This window comes from Odocoileus virginianus, chromosome 1 (assembly GCF_023699985.2).
Source record: "Odocoileus virginianus isolate 20LAN1187 ecotype Illinois chromosome 1, Ovbor_1.2, whole genome shotgun sequence".
In the NCBI taxonomy this organism is placed as follows: Eukaryota; Metazoa; Chordata; class Mammalia; order Artiodactyla; family Cervidae; genus Odocoileus; species Odocoileus virginianus.
In genome coordinates this window covers 104156983-104174957 of record NC_069674.1, presented here as the reverse complement: position 1 = coordinate 104174957, position 17975 = coordinate 104156983, and the positions used below count along the sequence as shown (strand labels likewise).

General features: G+C 47.7%; 1 protein-coding gene across 1 annotated transcript in view; it reads right to left on the bottom strand.

Moving 5' to 3' along the window:
- ABCA13 (ATP binding cassette subfamily A member 13) overlaps positions 1–17975 on the bottom strand; it is a 335379-nt gene that overhangs the window by 266069 nt on the left and 51335 nt on the right. Inside the window, exons 21-23 of the mRNA XM_070477641.1 lie at positions 8055–8249; positions 3652–3816; positions 2591–2768 (exon numbers count right to left, since the gene is read on the bottom strand). Coding sequence (XP_070333742.1) covers positions 2591–2768; positions 3652–3816; positions 8055–8249 — 538 coding nt within the window. The remainder of the gene's footprint in view (positions 1–2590; positions 2769–3651; positions 3817–8054; positions 8250–17975) is intronic.

Sequence of the window (17975 nt, the reverse complement as noted above, 5' to 3'; positions counted from 1 at the left end):
ACAATGACAAAGACACTTGAAAATGAAAGCAGTGATGTAAAAGAAATGCATCTGGTGTTTAATCTAGAAAATTTTCATTGCAACAGTCAAAATATCAAGATAAGAATTAGGTTTTTCTAATGAAATGCTACAGGCTTTTTCATAATGCTAAAGATTTAGCTTTATGAAATGCTACAAGCTTTCCTTTGCTGCATTTATGAAGAACTATTGCACTGACTGCTTTTGTTACATTAAAGACCCTAGCTTTCACCCAAATATCAGTTCCTCATGATGGCACTCATACCTGCTGTGGTGCTGGTTGGTTTCAACGGAAGGTCTACTTGACTAAACCAATAGGTACGTAATGAAGGTGGTGCCTTTACCACGATAATGATTAGTAATCAAATATTAAAGGTTTTAAGCTAGTGATAAATGCTTCAGTATAACCCATTCTTTTACTCCCAAAGAGAACATTTAAAATGAAAATATTATCTTAGCTTTGATACCATTATCTGTAATACCCAGTATATGAAAGTTACTGTTATGATAATTTTCACTATTAGTTTCATCTTTCTAAATTCCCCATTTGAAAATAAAAGCAAATTCCTTTTATTCAATAAACACAATAAAATTGAAAGAAATAATTTCACAAACTATAAATTAAGTGCATGATTCCATAATGACTTTTTATAGCATTACGTACAGAGGTTGTTCTTCTTACTGATACTTTAATAACTTACACTTTAAATTATAAGATTAATATAGATGGTGGCAATATTTAGCTTGGAAAACACATAAGAATATGAACATAAAAAGAAATCTGAAACCAAGAATCCTGACATCTGCCACTTGGGAGCTGCGTGAACTTGGGCAAGTCACTTAACCTTCTCTGAGCTTCTATCATGTCAACTGAAAAAGGAAGGTATTATTATTTCCTATGGTTAGTGTGATAATCATTTGAAATAAATGTATGAAAGAACCCAGAAAGACTGGTCCTCAGTGTTAGCCGAATGACCGGATGGATGAATGGATGGCTGGATGGATAGATGAGTGGATGCGTGGATGGATGGCTGAATGGATGGACAGATGGGTGGATGGATGGTTGTATCAATGGCTCAATAGAAGGATGAATGGATCCATAGTTGGGAAGATGAAAGGATAAATGGATGGATAAATGGCTGAATGACTGGATTTGATGAACAAATCAATAATCCTCAAAAAACCCATATGCAAGAAAAAAGAAGAAATGAGGATGAGTATAGGAGGCAACAAAATTATTCACATTAATAGCCTTCACGTGTATCCACACTGCCACCCAATTACCCATCAGCTGATGAACACTCCAACGCGCTGTCTCTAGGGCGGCCCTGAGGACACCTTGCAGCTCCTCCTCTAGGCAGCCCAGCTCTCTCCCTTCCCCTCGCCCCATCGACACCTCCACCCATCCCAGGCACAAGTATAGAAAGAGGTGTGGTGGGCACGGCAGACAGAAGTCTAAGACGGCTTCAAGGCACTCACGCCTGGTCGTGTGGACACACCCGTGGTCAGGTCATCTGGGCCTGGTGCAGGGATTCTGACTTGGAGTTGATCAAAGGGGAGGTTTCCTTGGCCGAAACATCAGCCAAACCCTTTAAGAGTCCAGGAGCCTCCCCGTCAAAGACATGCACTGCTGTCCTTAAAGACACAGCCACCAGGGTTCCTACACCTGCAAGAACGTGAGCTCTACCAACAGCCACCTCCAACGGGACCCAGCCCTGATCGACACTCTCACTGCAGCCGTGTCAGTCCCGACAGAGGACCCAGCTAGTCAGCACTCAGACTGTGGCCCATACAGACTATGAGATGCTGAGTGCGTGTGTCCTAAACCACTGACTCTCTGTGCAGCATGGAAGAGTAATGAACACACTAGGACACACTGGAGCACTGTCCTCACAGTTAGTAGGACACACCTACTACCTCTCACAACAACCTTATGAGGCAGCTATTAAGTTTCCATGTTAAACACAAGATGAACATAATTCAGAGACATGAAGTCACAGGACCAAAGACACACAACTTGTTGGTGGGACTGAACAGTCTAAACCTTGATCAGCACACTTACCCTTAGTCTGTCCTTCCAATTAAAATGCAGCCGCTTAAAGTGGGGCCAGGAAATAACTTTTAACTCTGCTGTTATTTGCTACTCAGCTTTACCTAGAAGTCAAGTTTGTGGGAGGCTACCTACAGCTCCCCTGGCTTTGTGAGACAGCCATCCTGCAGGGACCAAAATGCTGCTCCTGGTCTCTGGGCCCGACCTCTCACTGTCACTGGCTATCCCAGGGCCCCAAAGGGCTGGGGCTTCAGGTGCACTGGAATTTTAAGATCCAGCTCCTTGGCATCACAGGTGACAGAATTAGCCTGTGCTCGAGGGTGCAGGGGTCTTGCAAAGCCAACTGCCAGGCCAGCATTCATTGACTTTACACTGAATGAAGGATACAGGTTGAACAGTGGAACAGGAAATTCTTGGCAAGTATGTACCCATTTTCCACACAGACTGAGTATCTTGTACAAAGCAGGGCTAATTATCAAAATGCAAATTAATCTAAACACATATGGATTACTGTTTTCTTACTTGAATCTTCAGGAATGTTGAATTTCTCTTTGTCATCTCCTAAGAGTTCATTAACTCTAGGCAAGTTAAGAAAGGTGTCAGAGCTGCTGAAGAAAGATGCTTGGTCCTTGCAAACCATCTTCATCAAAGATTGGAAAGAACCAATGGCTGAACTTCTGGCCTGGTTACCCTGTGAAGCCTGAGAACAAAAGAAAAATAAACCCCAGGCAAACAGTGGCTTAGAGTGACTCCCTCACAGGCTCCTGAGCCTGCCGTCCCTCCTCCAAAGGAACACAAGAGATTGTCACCACATCAAAGCTATGGTATCTGAGCTTTAGTCTTTTCTGTCCTTGATTTTGCTGGTCTATATGAAGAGACAAATGTCATACACACACATAAATTATTAATCAATAAATATCACTAACTCAGACTAATCAATAGTATGAATATGTGTCTCTACAACCAAATTTCCCAGATGCCTGAGGGTCATCAAAGCAGCCCTCAGCTGATGATGAACCCGAGTACGGCCTCCAAGGTAGGTCCAAGGACACACCACCCACCCCTCACCCTGCCCCTCCCTCCGCAAGCCCCCACACAACCCTCTCCCCACCATTTCATTCCAGGCAGACAGAGTCCAAGCAAAACGAACCTCAGGATACTAACCTCACTGGACTTTGTGTTTATATTTGCGATACGTAATCTGGAAGCCAGTTATTTGTGTGCAAATAAATGTATCAAGGTTTTTGAAAGCAATGTATTCTCTGAGAAGCTAAACAAACCCCTGGAATTTCATTTGTGTGGATGATCAATTCTGTGATTTCTTCGGTCACAGAAAACACATGTGCGTGGATGGATGTGCATCCCTGGAGTCTGGTTCTTCGGATGTTGAAGGACACCCCAGGCTTTGCTCTTCATCATGATGTCATGACACTGCTGCCTCCAGAACCACTAAAAGGTCCCCTCAGCCCCATGCTTGGTCATCAATGCACATTTCAGACGTTGGAAAAGAAAGAAAAACAAAGATGCAAACACAAAGACACAGTGAATGCACACCTTTCCCGGGGCCAAGATCAAACACCCACCTGCTGGAAGTCAGGTGCATCCAGCAAAGCAGTGATCTTAAATTCATGGAGGAATGCAGGAAGGCGTTCGAGGACGCGGCCAGCTCTGGGAAGCAGGTGGCTGAGGCTGGACACGACGTCTAGCAGGGCGCTCAGCAGGGTGCTGGCTTCAGCAGGAAGCAGAGTCTCAAAAGAAACACAACACGACATAACCAACGCTGGACCTGGGACCTCTTGAGCCTCGCTGGTACAGTGAAGCGAGTGAAGAGTGTTATTTGATTTTATTCTCTTGAGCCTGGGAGACACCTCTGTTGTGCCCTATGAGGTCCCCTCTCTCAACTCCATTTCTGGAGCACACTCTACCGCCCCGGGATTGTCAGCACATAAAGCAGGGGCAGATGTGACCTATTGTTAAAATTCAAATCACTTGAAAAATTCTTCTTTCTAGTACTTTTCTGGCGGTCCAGTGGTTAAGACTCCATACTTCTACTGCACACGGGAAGGATTTGATCCCTGGTGGGGGACCTAGGATCCCACCTGCCATGTGGCCAAAAATAAACAAATTAATAAATAAAACAATCAGTGATGTGTGCGAAGTCACTTCAGGCATGTCTTACTCTTTACAACCCTATGGACTGTAGCCCACCAGGCTCCTCTGTCCATGGGATTCTCCAGGCAAGAATATTGGAGTGGGTTGCCATGCCCTCCTCCAGGGAATCTTTCCAACCCAGGGATTGAACCTGGATCTCTTACATCTCCTACATTGGCAGGCAGGTTCTTTACCACAAGCACCACCTGGGAAGCCCAAAATAGTTCGCATCTGTATCTAAAGGCTGAGTCTTAACCTTGAATACTCACATTTACAAAAGAATTGAATAATTAAGTATCCAATTTAAGAGGTTGGAAAATGAGCAACAAAATTACCCCTAAAGAGATCAAAAGGGAGATATTTAATAATAATGATAAAAGCAGAAATTACTGAATTGGAAAACAAGAGCAAAATGATAGAACTAAAAAACATTGTTTTTTAGTCTAAAAAAAATATTTCTGTCTTTGTGGTGCCCTGAGTGGAAATTTAAGAGGGTCAAAATGAGACAGTTGTTACATGTGAGACAGTTTCCATTTACCCACTGCCTCCCTGGGTCACAGCACACACATCCTTTCCAGTTCTCCTCATCCCTGCAGGCTGTGTGCTGGGGCTGGTTGTGTGGGTGAAGAACCTGAGTTCAGAGAGATGCAAGGGCTCCCACAGCACCACAGCTGGATGATCAGGGCCAGGAATGCAACATGGGTGCTTTAGAGACATCAGTGTCTCCTTATCCTGGAACCCACCTGTGCCGTCACCACTGATATGCTCTGCACTTGACTTATGAACAGCATCCTCTCGGTTCGGGGATGCAAAGTCCATGGAGGCAGGGATTTTTGCCTGTCGTGGTCACTGATGTGGCCACAGGGACTAGAACAGCCTTTGGCAATACTGGTTGGTTAGCACAGGGAACTCTACTCAATGTTTTGTAATAATTTATGAGGTTATTTGCCCTTTCCTATAAGGGGAAGGAGAAGGCAATGGCACCCCACTCCAGTACTCTTGCCTGGAAAATCCCATGGATGGAGGAGCCTGGTAGGCTGCAGTCCATGGGGTCGCTAAGAGTCAGCGACTGAGCGACTTCACTTTCACGCAGTGGAGAAGGAAATGGCAACCCATTCCAGTATTCTTGCCTGGAGAATCCTAGGGACGGGGGAGCCTGCCGTCTATGGGGTCACACAGAGTCGGACACGACTGAAGCGAATTAGCAGCAGTAGCAGCGGCAGCATAAGGGGAAAGGAGCTTCCTGGGTGGCTCAGTGGTAAAGAATCTGCCTGCAGTGCTGGAGTTGCAGAAGACTTGGGTTTGATCCCTGGGTTGGGAAGATCCCCTGGAGGAAGGCATGGCAACCCACTCCAGTATTCTCGCCTGGAGAATCCCATGGACAGAGGAGCCTGGTGGGCTACAGTCCACAGGGTTGCAAAGAATCAGGCACAACTGAAATGACTGAGCACACACATATAAGGGGAAAGAACCTGAAAAAATAGTTATGTATGTATAAGTGAATCACTGTGCTACATATCTGAAACTAACACAATACTATAAACCAACTACAATTTAAAAGGTTAAAAAAATTTTTAAAAGATTGTCATGGGACTTCCCTGGCAGTCCAGTGGTCCAGTGGTTAAGACTTTGCCTTCCAATGCAGGGGCTGGTGTTCAATCCCCCGGGGGCGGGGGGGGGGGGGGGGGGGGGGCTAAGATCCCACATGCCTGATGGCCAAAAGACCAAAACAGAAAACAGAAACAATATTGCAACAAATTCAATAAAGATTTTTAAATGGTCCAGATCAAAAAAAAAGGCTTTTTGAAGACTGTTAGGAGGAAATGTCAATGAATAAATAAATAAATAAAAATTTCCCAAAAATACCAGTCTCTGCATGAATGGGCAAGTCAACAAACATGGCCTCTTGGTACAGAGGTGGAGGCGGCACAGTAGGTTTGCAGACTCAGGCCTTGGCCCCTAACAATTCTGCTCCTGCCACAAGGCTGCTGGCTCTGCCCCTGACCCACGGGACCCAAGTCCCACTCTGCCCCTCACATACTCTCTCTGCTCAAAACACAGCGACTGTCCTCAGTTAAGGCAACAGAGACACCTTGGACAGGAGCAAAGGCAGTGCAGGTCTTGTCACATTTCCACCGACCTTCCTAACCGCGGCTGCACCTGAGAAGTTGCCCTCGGGGACACTGGCTGTTGGGCGTGGCCGGATTTGAGACCCAGCACCTACGGGCCAGGGGAACGCCCTGGACATTAACCGCAAATGGTGTTTTGTGAAATGCACCTTAGCATCGCTGCCAGTGGAGAGGCCCAGGGCATAGGCTGAGCCTGCTGATAACTGGGCTGGGTGTGGCTCCCATGTGCGTCCATGGGGCTCTAACACCCGCAGCATCACCATGGACCAACAGGCTTCCCTGGAGCCAGGCGTCTAGAAGCAGCTGGTGTTACTAACAGTGGTGTCGATTTCATGGTGTCTGGGAGAGCGACTATAACCCAGTATTTCATCACTATGGCTCTTATCAAAGTAATTGTCTGGGACCGAGAAGCACCAGTTTCAAATCAGTCGCTTCTGTGTGCGTGAGAGAGCTGGCCTCCGCCGGGCAGCACATTTCCTGAAGTGCCCGTGGCACAGTGAAGACAGACGTGCTGAGCACAGGACCCGCCCACCTGCACGTGAGCCGGAGGCCCGAACACACCTCAATGGGGGCGGCCCCACCAGTCATGGAGACATTCAGGACACAACCATTCTCCCGCTTGTGGGCTTGAAATGAAAATTCTGAAACGTTCAGAATTAATTCTCATTCTGAGAGTTATTCTTTGTTGTGTGTGTGTGTGTGTAATCCAACATCCACCCACTGGATTCTTGGAGTTACTGAAAAGAGGCCACGAAGGAAACACGACTGGACTGCAAATCTGCCTCTTCCTAAGCCCAAAACTGTCCTCTGGGATGTGGAGCACCTAAAGCCACTGTGCTAACTCTGATCGGCCCAGATGTCGGCTGATCTCCCTGGGGAGAAACGTGGAGCAAGACCCGCCCCTAGAGGTCAAGGGTGAAGGGCCTGGAAACATAAACAGAGTGGAGGCCGGAAGATGAGGATGTTCTAGAAGAGGTAGGACCAAGAGCACAAGATTGAGGCCATAAGCCATGTGCGTGCAATCCTTCGGGCATAACTCCTGTGTGCAGAGGGTGACTGGGCTCCCCCGAGCAGCTGTCCCCATGGTTACCATCAACTCCTTATCGCTCACACTATAACCCTCGGTTCTTCCCATCTCCCTCCCCTCACCTACTGGGAGTGGGCAGGTAACAAGCTAGTTCACACAGGAAGGGGCTGCCCCATGCCCCCACCATCTGCACACCTTCTCCTGGACAGGCCCCGGCAGAGGTGGGCACGTCCACTCATGGGACACAGTCCGTTGCCCCAGGATGTAAAAGGGGGCAGAGGAGGTCATGGCCAAAGTAGGGGAGTGGCTCTGACTCAGAGGGGCCACTGGGGGTGATGGGCAGCAGAACCCAGCCTCCCGGAGAAAGTCAGACCAGTGCCCAGCAAAGAGGAGGGAACAGGTGCTAAGCTCGGGTGGTGATTCTGTTCACTGGTCCTTCCCACTGAGCACAATGACTGACACTAATGCTGCGCCAAACGTCCTGACAGGCCTAACTGTAAGGACCCCAGAAAGTCTCCTGAGCAACCCTTGGCTCCGAGACCCCCCACCCAGAGATGGTGCCCAGGGGGCTCTGGAACAGGCCAAGGCTGTGAAGTCTGCACCAGCCTTGCTGGCCCTGATGCACCCACACCGGCCCCTCATGCTGCCCGAGCCAGGCCAGCACCCGTCTTCCCCTTACTTTGTAAACAAAGTTCCGCAGGTCCAGGTTTCGAGCCAACACCACAATCACGGAAAACACCTGGGCCCTGGGCAGGCCACACAGCTCCCTCGCAACAGACTCAGACTTTCCGTCTTCAGGGAACTGGAGCAGGAGCCGAAGGACGTCCCTGTTGCAGCTTCCAGACAAAGCCACTGTCAGGACGCTGGACAGCACCTGTCGAAGCATGAGGGTTGGACGTAACTACGCCTGAGACGTGCAGCCCCAGGACTCAGAACTCCCCCAGAGATGAGACCTTGGAAAGCCCATTCTCCCAAGACACTGAGGCTTTACCTGCAGTGTCATGGATTCCCCAAACTCTGTTCTATTTTAAACATTCTGAATGAAAAGGTTTCTAAAACGTACGCATAATCCCCTGAAGCTGTATGCAACAGAGAGACGACTTGGGGCCTTCAGGCCCCCAGCTGCCACCCGCCCTCCACCACAGATGCTCTCAGAAGTCATGTCTGTGTCTCTCTCTGATAGTGAGTCTTAGCCTTTGCTCTCAGGTTATCAGTTTTTTTTATTTCTCATTGCTATCAGTGTGAACTATTTTTTCTCCTCCATCTCCAACTGGAAACCAGATTTCCAAGCCAGGTATCATTTTTGACAAGAAAAGGCAAACAGAGTGAAAAGCAGGGCCTGGGGACAGCTGTGCTGCTCCTGGGCACACTGCTGTTCCCTCTGCGAGAGGGCTGGGGCTGCGTTATGAATGAATTCCAGTTAATGATCTTCCGGTTAATGTGACAAATTATAAAGCAAAATTTAAAACAAACAGCAGACTTCCTGTTGTGTTCATACCCTGATGGCTGCGATTACTGCAAAACATTCCAACCAAGCGGGACCCTCTGTGAACAAGAGGTACTATTCCCTTATTAGGAGCCTTGTGAACATGGAGAACTCATCAGATGTTTTCAGGTAATGCCATAAAGAGACCCCAAAATCATTAAGAAGTAGAATGACAGATTAATGGGAGTTCTCCAGAGAAACAAACTATAGGATGTGCATCTTCCAGGAGATTTTTTTAAGGAACTGGCTCACTCAGTTGTAGGGGCTTGGCAAGATCACACTCTGCAGGGTCAGCTAGCATCAGGGAAGCCCAGGGACAAGCCACTGTGGCAGATTAGCCCCAGGAGCCATCTGGAGGCAGAACTCCCCCTTCCTCGGGAAGCCTCTGTCTTTTCACTTAGTTCTTCAACTGATTGGATGAGGCCCACCCACAGTACAAAGAGTAATCCGCTCAAGACTGGACTTCAAGGAGATCAAACCAGTCAGTCCTAAAGGAAATCAACCCTGAGTACTCATTGGAAAGACTGATGCTAAAGCTGAAGGTCCAACACGTTGGCCACCTGATGCAAAAAGCTGACTCACTGGAAAAGACCCTAATGCTAGGAAAGATTGAGGGCAGGAGGAAAAGGGGGCAACAAAGGATGAGATGGTTGGATGGTGTCATTGATTCAATGGACATGAGTTTGAGCAAGCTTGGGGAGATGGTGAGGGACAGGGAAGCCTGGCATGCTGCAGTCCATGAGGCTGCAAAGAATCGGACACAACTGAGCAACTGAACAACAAACATCTGCACAAAGTCTACAGATTTCAATGTTAATCTCATCTAAAAATAACTTCACAGGGACACTTAGATTGCTATCTGGCCAAATATCTGGGTACTGTGGCCTAGCCTTATAGACATATAAAACTAACCATCACAAACAGAGAGAGAATTTAGTATGCTGATGGACATTTTGAATCTTTGAGAGAGATGTTGCTTTCATGCCTAATTAACCAAAAGCACTTTTTCCACAGGGGACTTATGAGGCACAGATGTACCTTGGGAAAGATTTCCTTGTTCCACTGTTTCCATCATGGTCTCTAAGGGAAGGTGCATGCCTCTGGTTGAAAGAGGGTTTCAAAGAGGGGTTGGGGGGTAATGCACATCCACCCTTCGCTTTGATTAGGGAAGCCCCTCTTTGGCCAGTTCTGTAAAACAGACTTCCATGGAAGTTCTCCTTGAGTCGGGATCACTGTGCCTGGTCTCATGTGTACACCAACCAGAACCAGCTGGTGAGGGTTCCTCTGCATCATCTCAGCATCAAGCGTGGTCCCCAAGCAGGATCATATTCCATGCGTCTCTTAGAATTTAGCCCCAAAGCCAACATTTGTCTTAAAACTTGTATACATGTCTTTCAACCAATGCGGAGGTCCCAGGGGTTGCCTTCATGCAGAAACCTCACGGCCACCCCACACAGAGGAACAGCACCTTGCATCGTGTTTGCTTCCATGCCTGCTCTGTGCTTCCCTACTTCATTCTTTATCTTTGTTTTCAATTTTACTGTGACCACTTTCCCTGCTCAAAAGGCACCTGAAACAGGCAGGGAGTAAGAAAAACAGAGAAAATACTCAGTTTTGTTGGCCTCGGAATATCATGGGTGAAACCGTTTTAGAGTCAGTCATCTTTCAGCTCAGACTGGTCCAAGCAGTTTAATTAAACATGTGGACGCCAAGTTGCCAGCACCTTTCCTATGTGTCCACATCTGGCTTGGAAAACTTCAGGGACAGGGGTCCAGGGCAGCCCACCACTGCAATCCAAGCACACAGGCACACACTCAATGAGACATTCATCCACATTCACAGACTTCCTATAAAAGTGGAAGTGATCACCAGGAGAGATATTTGCATTTCAAGCAGGAGCTTGTTTCCTGGGATCTGCCAAAACCCTAACTGTGCTCAGAGCAGCAGTTCAGAGGTGGGTTTGCACAGCTGGTAATTTCAGACTCAGAGGCACACAGAAACATTGCGAGGAATCACTGTTCTCAGCCTAATTGCGACAGAAGCCCCGACAGTGACCGGGAAGGATGGGAACATCACAGGAGGTGACTGGGCCACCTCCGCTTTTGTCAAAGCAAAGAAGTGGGGTTGGATGCTAAGTACCAGTTTCTATAGGACAGAGAGGAGCTGCGGCCTGGCTCCCGGGGCCCCATCGGGCTCGGATCTGCCTGCACAATGAAGAGGCCTGGATGGGGTGAGATGAGAGGGCAGGAGGTGGCTCTGAGACCGTCGGGAAGGGCTGCAGCCACACACAGTGGGAAGACCGTGGGGAGGACTCAGGAAGGATCCAGAATAAGGCAACTCCAACTCCTCCTGTGTGACCTCCCAGAGGTCATTATCCATCTGAGCAAAAGAGATGATAACAAGACCCAAAAGTGCTCCAAAGGGAGAAGCAAATGAGATCATTATAAATGACACACAGCCCAGTGACATCCATTATAGCTGACACGAGGCTAACAGCAAAACAGAGCTTGACTTACTGGAATGTGAAGAAAGATGTGTAAGAAGTAGATGGGTTTAGTGATTGAAAAGTATTGACTTTAAGAACGAGAGTAAAATGAGTGAATTCCTTCTTTGCTCCCATACTCCCACGAAAAGTCTGTGGGCCAGCATCAAGCCCCCTGTCTTGTCCAGAGGTGGCAGTAAGGGGAGGGCCTGCCCCCAAGACAGTCACCCGCCAGCTGCAGGCCTGGTGGGAAACTCACTCCCCACCCAGGACCCCCACCCCAGCCCATCCCCAGGACCCTCTCCTCCCAGGGCTTCAGACAGTACAACATTCTATTACCAAGAGTGTTTTAGAAGCCAAGAGGAAAGTTAAAACCACCTTAGCTTTATCTCTTGAAGTAAACTTTAGCAATGACTGGCAGATAATGTCAGTCCTGGTGTGAATTCTGATCCTGGGTTAGCCACGAGCCCTTTAAGAATATGGCAATTGCTAAAACCATCCAGATCGATACAAAGTCATTTTCTTTAGAAGGCAGAGTTATCAGACTAGTATGTTATCAGGGCATTAATGGTAAAGAACCCTCCTGCCCAATGCAGGAGACATAGAGATGCAGGTTTAATCCCTGGGTCAGGAAGATCCCCTGGAGGAGCACATGGCAACCCACTCCAATATTCTCGCCTGGAGAATCCCATGGACAGAGGAGCCTGGTGGGCTACGGTCCATGGGGCTGCAAAGAGTCGGTCATGACTGAGTGACCTAGCACACACGCACACATGCAAGTTAGCAGTTGTGCTACAGCGGGTTTAAAGGCCCGAAGTGTTAAACAGGTGTGGGCTGGCGCCTCCTCGGGTCACAAGCATCTTTCTACATTAATAACACGAATGAAAATATAGAAGGTGTGGTCTTCTCCTCTGTGACTGGCCATGTTGAGAGGCAAATGACATTCTGCAAAGTAGATCAGGACTGAAAACACCTTGATGGTTAGAATAACTGGCCGGAACCAGTAAGAAATACTTTTTGTAGAAATTAGTGCAATCAAGCTTAAGACTTAGGCTTAAAGATATTTATATAAATGTGAGTAATGAAAGAGCGGCCCCATTAGAAGGGGTCATTCAATGTTTTTGTTTATTTACTGGCAGTGAGGGTCTGAAGTTCCCCAAGTTAAAAGGACCTTATGTAAGCTCCAGTCTGAAGCCACGGGAGTGGGGTTACCTGCAGGCACAGCGAGCAGCAGCTCCCTCAGGTAAGATGCTCTGTGGCTGGCAGTGCCTTTTTTCCAATATTATTTACTACTGATGCATTTTAATGCACCAGGTCTTAGCTGCAGCACTCAAGATCTTTGATCTTCACTGTGGCATGTGGGATCTTCAGTTGCAGCATGTAGGATCTAGGTCCCTGACCAGGGATGCAACTCAGGCCTCCTGCTTTGGGAGCTGGGAGTCTCAGCCACCAGACTACCAGAGAAGTCCCTTAAAGAGCACACATGGCCACAGTCCTTTGTGGGGGCCAGAAACTCTTAACTCCACTCACAAAGTAATTCTTTCTGTCTTTCTCAGGTAAGAAATAGGCCAGAATGAGCCAGTTGTTTACCGGGGTCTGCTCTGAAGCGAGTTACACCAGGAACTACCCATTGCAGCTCTCCAGAAGACAAGCCTTACGCACTGTAACAAATGGGATGTGTGGAGCTGGCTGAACCCTGACCAGCATCTCTCAGCTAACAGGGCACCAGTTGTTCCTGGTGTTCACTGAACAGCCTGAGTGAGAGAAACTGTGCCAGGCCCACCAAATGCACACATTTCTGCCCGAGGGAGGTAAACAAGACAAGGTTTCAGAATACCTCCTCCCTTTAGAAGCCTCCCAGGAGAAAAGGGAGCCGGGGCGCCCCTTCCTGTCCTCCCTCCACAAGTACCTGGCTGCTGGGGGTAGGGAAGGGACAAACCTGCTGAGGATGCTAGAACCCAGTCTTCCCCAGCTGAGAGAATCCAGGGAGGAGAAGAGCCTCTGGCTGCTCTCTCAGTCTATCTGGTCCTGAACCCTTAGACCTCACTGTGACATTTAAAAGAATAAAAACATGGCCTGCAACAGACAGGGAGGAAGTCACCGCTGACCTGAGCCAAGAACACCGCATCCCAGCGTTAAGAAGCTTGGTTGGTCTCAGGGCGGGTGGCGGGGATTCAGTCCCGGCTAGCAGTGCGGGAGGTGGACTCCAGGACCCAGAAGTCTATGATTTGGGTGTTAACCTGGAGATACAGGCGTTCACAGACAGAGCGTGGAGAGAGAGGGCTTCCCGGGTGCCCGTGTCCCCATCAGTCGGCCTGGCTCCGTCCCTTTCTGCCTCCTCGGGAACGCTGACCCGAGTCTCCCAAGCTGTGGCTCTCCCGTGACTTTTCACAGCCGGGGGTTTCTCCTCATTTCCGTCTGAGCCCTCAGCCCCATCCACGGGGCGGCTCCTCACGCCCAGGGGCCCCGCCAGTCACGATTTACACTGAAATCCCACCTCACACCTGCTTCTGGAACCTTGCTGCACAAACACGTCTATTTATCTCGCAAGCCAGCCCACAGACACCTGCTGCCTTCAGGGAACTGCAGACTCCACGTTCTAGAAGCTCTGAGACCTCTGAGGTAGGTGATGAACTCAACACTGACTGAGCGTAAGGCAGAGAAGTTCAAAGAGAGAAATGCTGAAAAGTTACCACAGATAATATGTATTAAGAGATGCTGCCAACAACCTAACAACCTAGAAGAATCTAGGGTCCCAAGTGTCACCTAACCAAACATGAATCTATTATCTCAGATTTGTAGGCATACATGAGTTCGTGTACCCACTTAGGTAGCACAGCAAATATTAATAACTTTCATTACTAATTTGAATCCCAAGAATGCAAGCTTTTTAAATGGCCCTGCCAATAGCCTCACCATCCAGCTACTTAGGCGACCATCCGCAGTGACTCACATGGCCGGGAGGACACACACAAAGAAAGCACTGCACCTCAACGGCAAAGGCGCCTCGGAACCGCAGCCCTCCGGCGGCAGAGCGTCAGCGACACCTGGTGGCCGCTCGCCAATGAGGGAGCAACTCTGCTGCGCTAAGTCGCTTCAGTTGCTACGGACTAGAGCCCGCCAGGCTCCTCTGTCCCTGGGATTTGCCAAGCAAGAACACTGGAGTGGGTTGCCATTCCTTCTCCAGGGGTTCTTCCTGACCCAGCGATCAAACCTGGGTCTCCCACACTGCAGGCAGATTCTTTACCAACAGGGGAGTACACCCCCATGCGACCAGCCAAAAGGGGATCTCAGCAAAGCACTTGCGGAGGTTCCAGATGAAATTCACCTACTCTGCCCTCCATGGGCAAACCCAGCCCGTGTCCCCATCTCCTCACTCAGGGCCCTCCTCGGTGTCCCTCACCCGCCAGCCAGAGGACTGCCCACTGCCATCACACTGCTCCAACGGTGCGGCCAGCTTGTACAGTATTCCCTACTGAGAGCAAATCAGTTTGGGAATCGGGAACGAACATCACCACCAGTTTTACCCTTTCTAACTTGGTAAAGTCCAGAGAACAATTGTAAAGATGTGCATAGGAAGCTGGAATGTTAGGTCCATGGATCAAGGCAAATTGGAAGTGGTCAAACAGGAGATATGGCAAGAGTGAACATCAACATTTTAGGAATCAGTGAACTAAAATGGACTGGAATGGGTGAACTTAACACAGATGACCATTATACCTACTACTGCGGGCAGGAATCCCTTAGAAGAAATGGAGTAGCCATCATAGTCAACAGGACTCCGAAACACAGTCCTTGGATGCAGTCTCAAAACGACAGAAAGATCTCTGTTCATTTCCAAGGCAAACCATTCAATATCACGGTAATCCAAGTCTATGCCCTGACCAGTAATGCTGAAGAAGCTGAAGTTGAACAGTTCTATGAAGACTTACAAGACCTTCTAGAACTAACACCCAAAAAAGATGTCCTTTTCATTATAGGGGACAGGAACGCAAAAGTAGGAAGTCAAGAGATACCCAGAGTAACAGGCAAATTTGGCCTTGGAGTACAAAATGAAGCAGGGCAAAAGCTAGCAGAGTTTTGCCAAGAGAACACACTGGTCATAGCAAACACCCTCTTCCAACAACACAAGAGAAGACTCTACACATGGACATCACCAGATGGTCAACACTGAAATCAGATTGATTATATTCTCTGCAGCCCAAGATGGAGAAACTCTATACAGTCGGCAAAAACAAGACTGGGAGCTGACTGAGGCTCAGATCATCAACTCCTTGTTGCCAAATTCAGACTTTAATTGAAGAAAGTAGGGAAAACCACTAGATTATACAGGAATGACCTAAATCAAATCCCTTATGATTATACAGTGGAAGTGACAAATAGATTCAAGGGATTAGATCTGATAGAAAGAGTGCCTGAAGAACTATGGACAGAAGTTTGTGACACTGTACAGGAGACAGTCAAGACCCTCCCCAAGAAAAAGAAATGCAAAAAGTCAAAATCGTTGTCTGAGGAGGCCTTACAAATAGCTATGGGAAGAAGAGACGTGAAAGGCAAAGGAGAAAAGGAAAGATATACCCATTTGAATGCAGAGTTCCAGAGAACAGCAAGGAGAGATAAGAAAGCCTTCCTCAGTGATCAATGAAAAGAAATAGAGGAAAACAATAGAATGGGAAAGACTAGCAATCTCTTCAAGAAAATTAGAGATACCAAGGGTACATTTCATGCAAAGATGGGCACAAAAAAGGACAGAAATGGTATGAACCTAACAGAAGCAGAAGATGTGGCAAGAATACACAGAAGAACTATACATAAAAGATCTTCATGACCTAGATAACCATGATGGTGTGATCACTCACCTAGAGCCAGACATCCTGGAATGTGAAGTCAAGTGGGCCTTAGGAAGCATCACTACGAACAAAGCCAGTGGAGGTGATGGAGTTCCAGTTGAGCTAGTTCAAATCCTAAAAGATGATGCTGTGAAAGTGCTGCATTCAACATGGCAGCAAATTTGGAAAACTCAGCAGTGGCTGCAAGACTGGTAAAGGTCAGTTTTCACTCCAATCCCAAAGAAAGGCAATGCCCAAGAATGTTCAAACAACCACAAAATTGCACTCATCTCATACGCTAGCAAAGTAATGCTGAAAATTCTCCAAGCCAGGCTTCAATAGTACGTGAACCGTGAACTTCCAGATGTTCAAGCTGGATTTAGAAAAGGCAGAGGAACCAGGGATCAAACTGCCAACATCCACTGGATCATCAAAAAAGCAAGAGAGTTCCAGAAAAACATCTACTTCTGCTTTATTGACCACACCAAAGCCTTTGACTATGTGGATCACAATAAACTGTGGAAAATTTTTAAAGAGATGGGGATACCAGACCACCTGACCTGCTTTCTGAGGAATCTGTATCTGTATGCAGGTCAAGAAGCATCAGTTAGAACCAGACATGGAACAACAAACTGGTTCCAAATCGGGAAAGGAGTATGTCAAGGCTGTATATTATCACCCTGCTTATTTAACTTACATACAGAGTACATCATGAGAAATGCCAGGCTGGATGAAGCACAGGCTGGAATCAAGACTGCAGGGAGAAATATCAACAACTTCAGATACACAGATGACACCACCCTTACGGCAAAAAGCAAAAGAAGAACTAAAGAGCCTCTTGATGAAAGTGAAAGAGGAGAGTCAAAAAGTTGACTTAAAACTTAACATTCAGAAAACTAAGATCACAGCATCCAGTCCCATCATTTCATGGCAAACAGATGGGGAAACAGTAGAAACAGTGGCTGACTTTATTTTTTTGGGCTCCAAAATCACTGCAGATGGTGACTGCAGCCATGAAATTTAAAGACGCTAGCTCCTTGGAAGGAAAGCTATGACCACACCCTAGACAGCATATTAAAAAGCAGAGATGTTACTTTGCCAACAAAGGTCCATCTAGTCAAGGCTATGGTTTTTTAAGTAGTTATATATAGATGTGAGAGTTGGACCCTAAAGAAAGCTGAGCACCAGAGAATTGATGCTTTTGAACTGTGGTGTTGGAAAAGGCTCTTGAGAGTCCCTTGGACTGCAAGAAGATCCAACCAGTCCATCCTAAAAGGGGAGATCAGTCCTGAATATTCATTGGAAGGACTGATGCTGAAGCTGAAACTCCAATCTTTTGGCCAATACCTTATGCGAAGAACAGACTCATTGGAAAAGACCCTGATGCTGGGAAAGATTGAAGGCAGAAGGAGAAGGGGATGACAGAGGATGAGATGGTTGGATGGCATCACCGACTGGATGGACATGAGTTTGAGCAAGCTCCAGGAGTTGGTGATGGACAGGGAAGCCTGGTGTGCTGCAGTTCATGGGGTTGCAAAGAGTTGGACACAACTGAGCAACTGAACTGAACTGAACTCTGGTAAAGACACTATTATGAAATTGAGGACTCCAAGGTCTTGGCAGCGGATCATGACACCCTTGGGCTGCCAGCATGTTCTGTGATCTCCTTTCTGGCTCCATTTACATGGTTCAGGGCCTTCCCTGGTGGCTTAGATGGTAAAGAATTTGCCTGCAATGCGGGAGACTCAGATTGGATCCCTGGGTCAGGAAGATACCCTGGAGAAGGGAAGAGCTACCTACTCC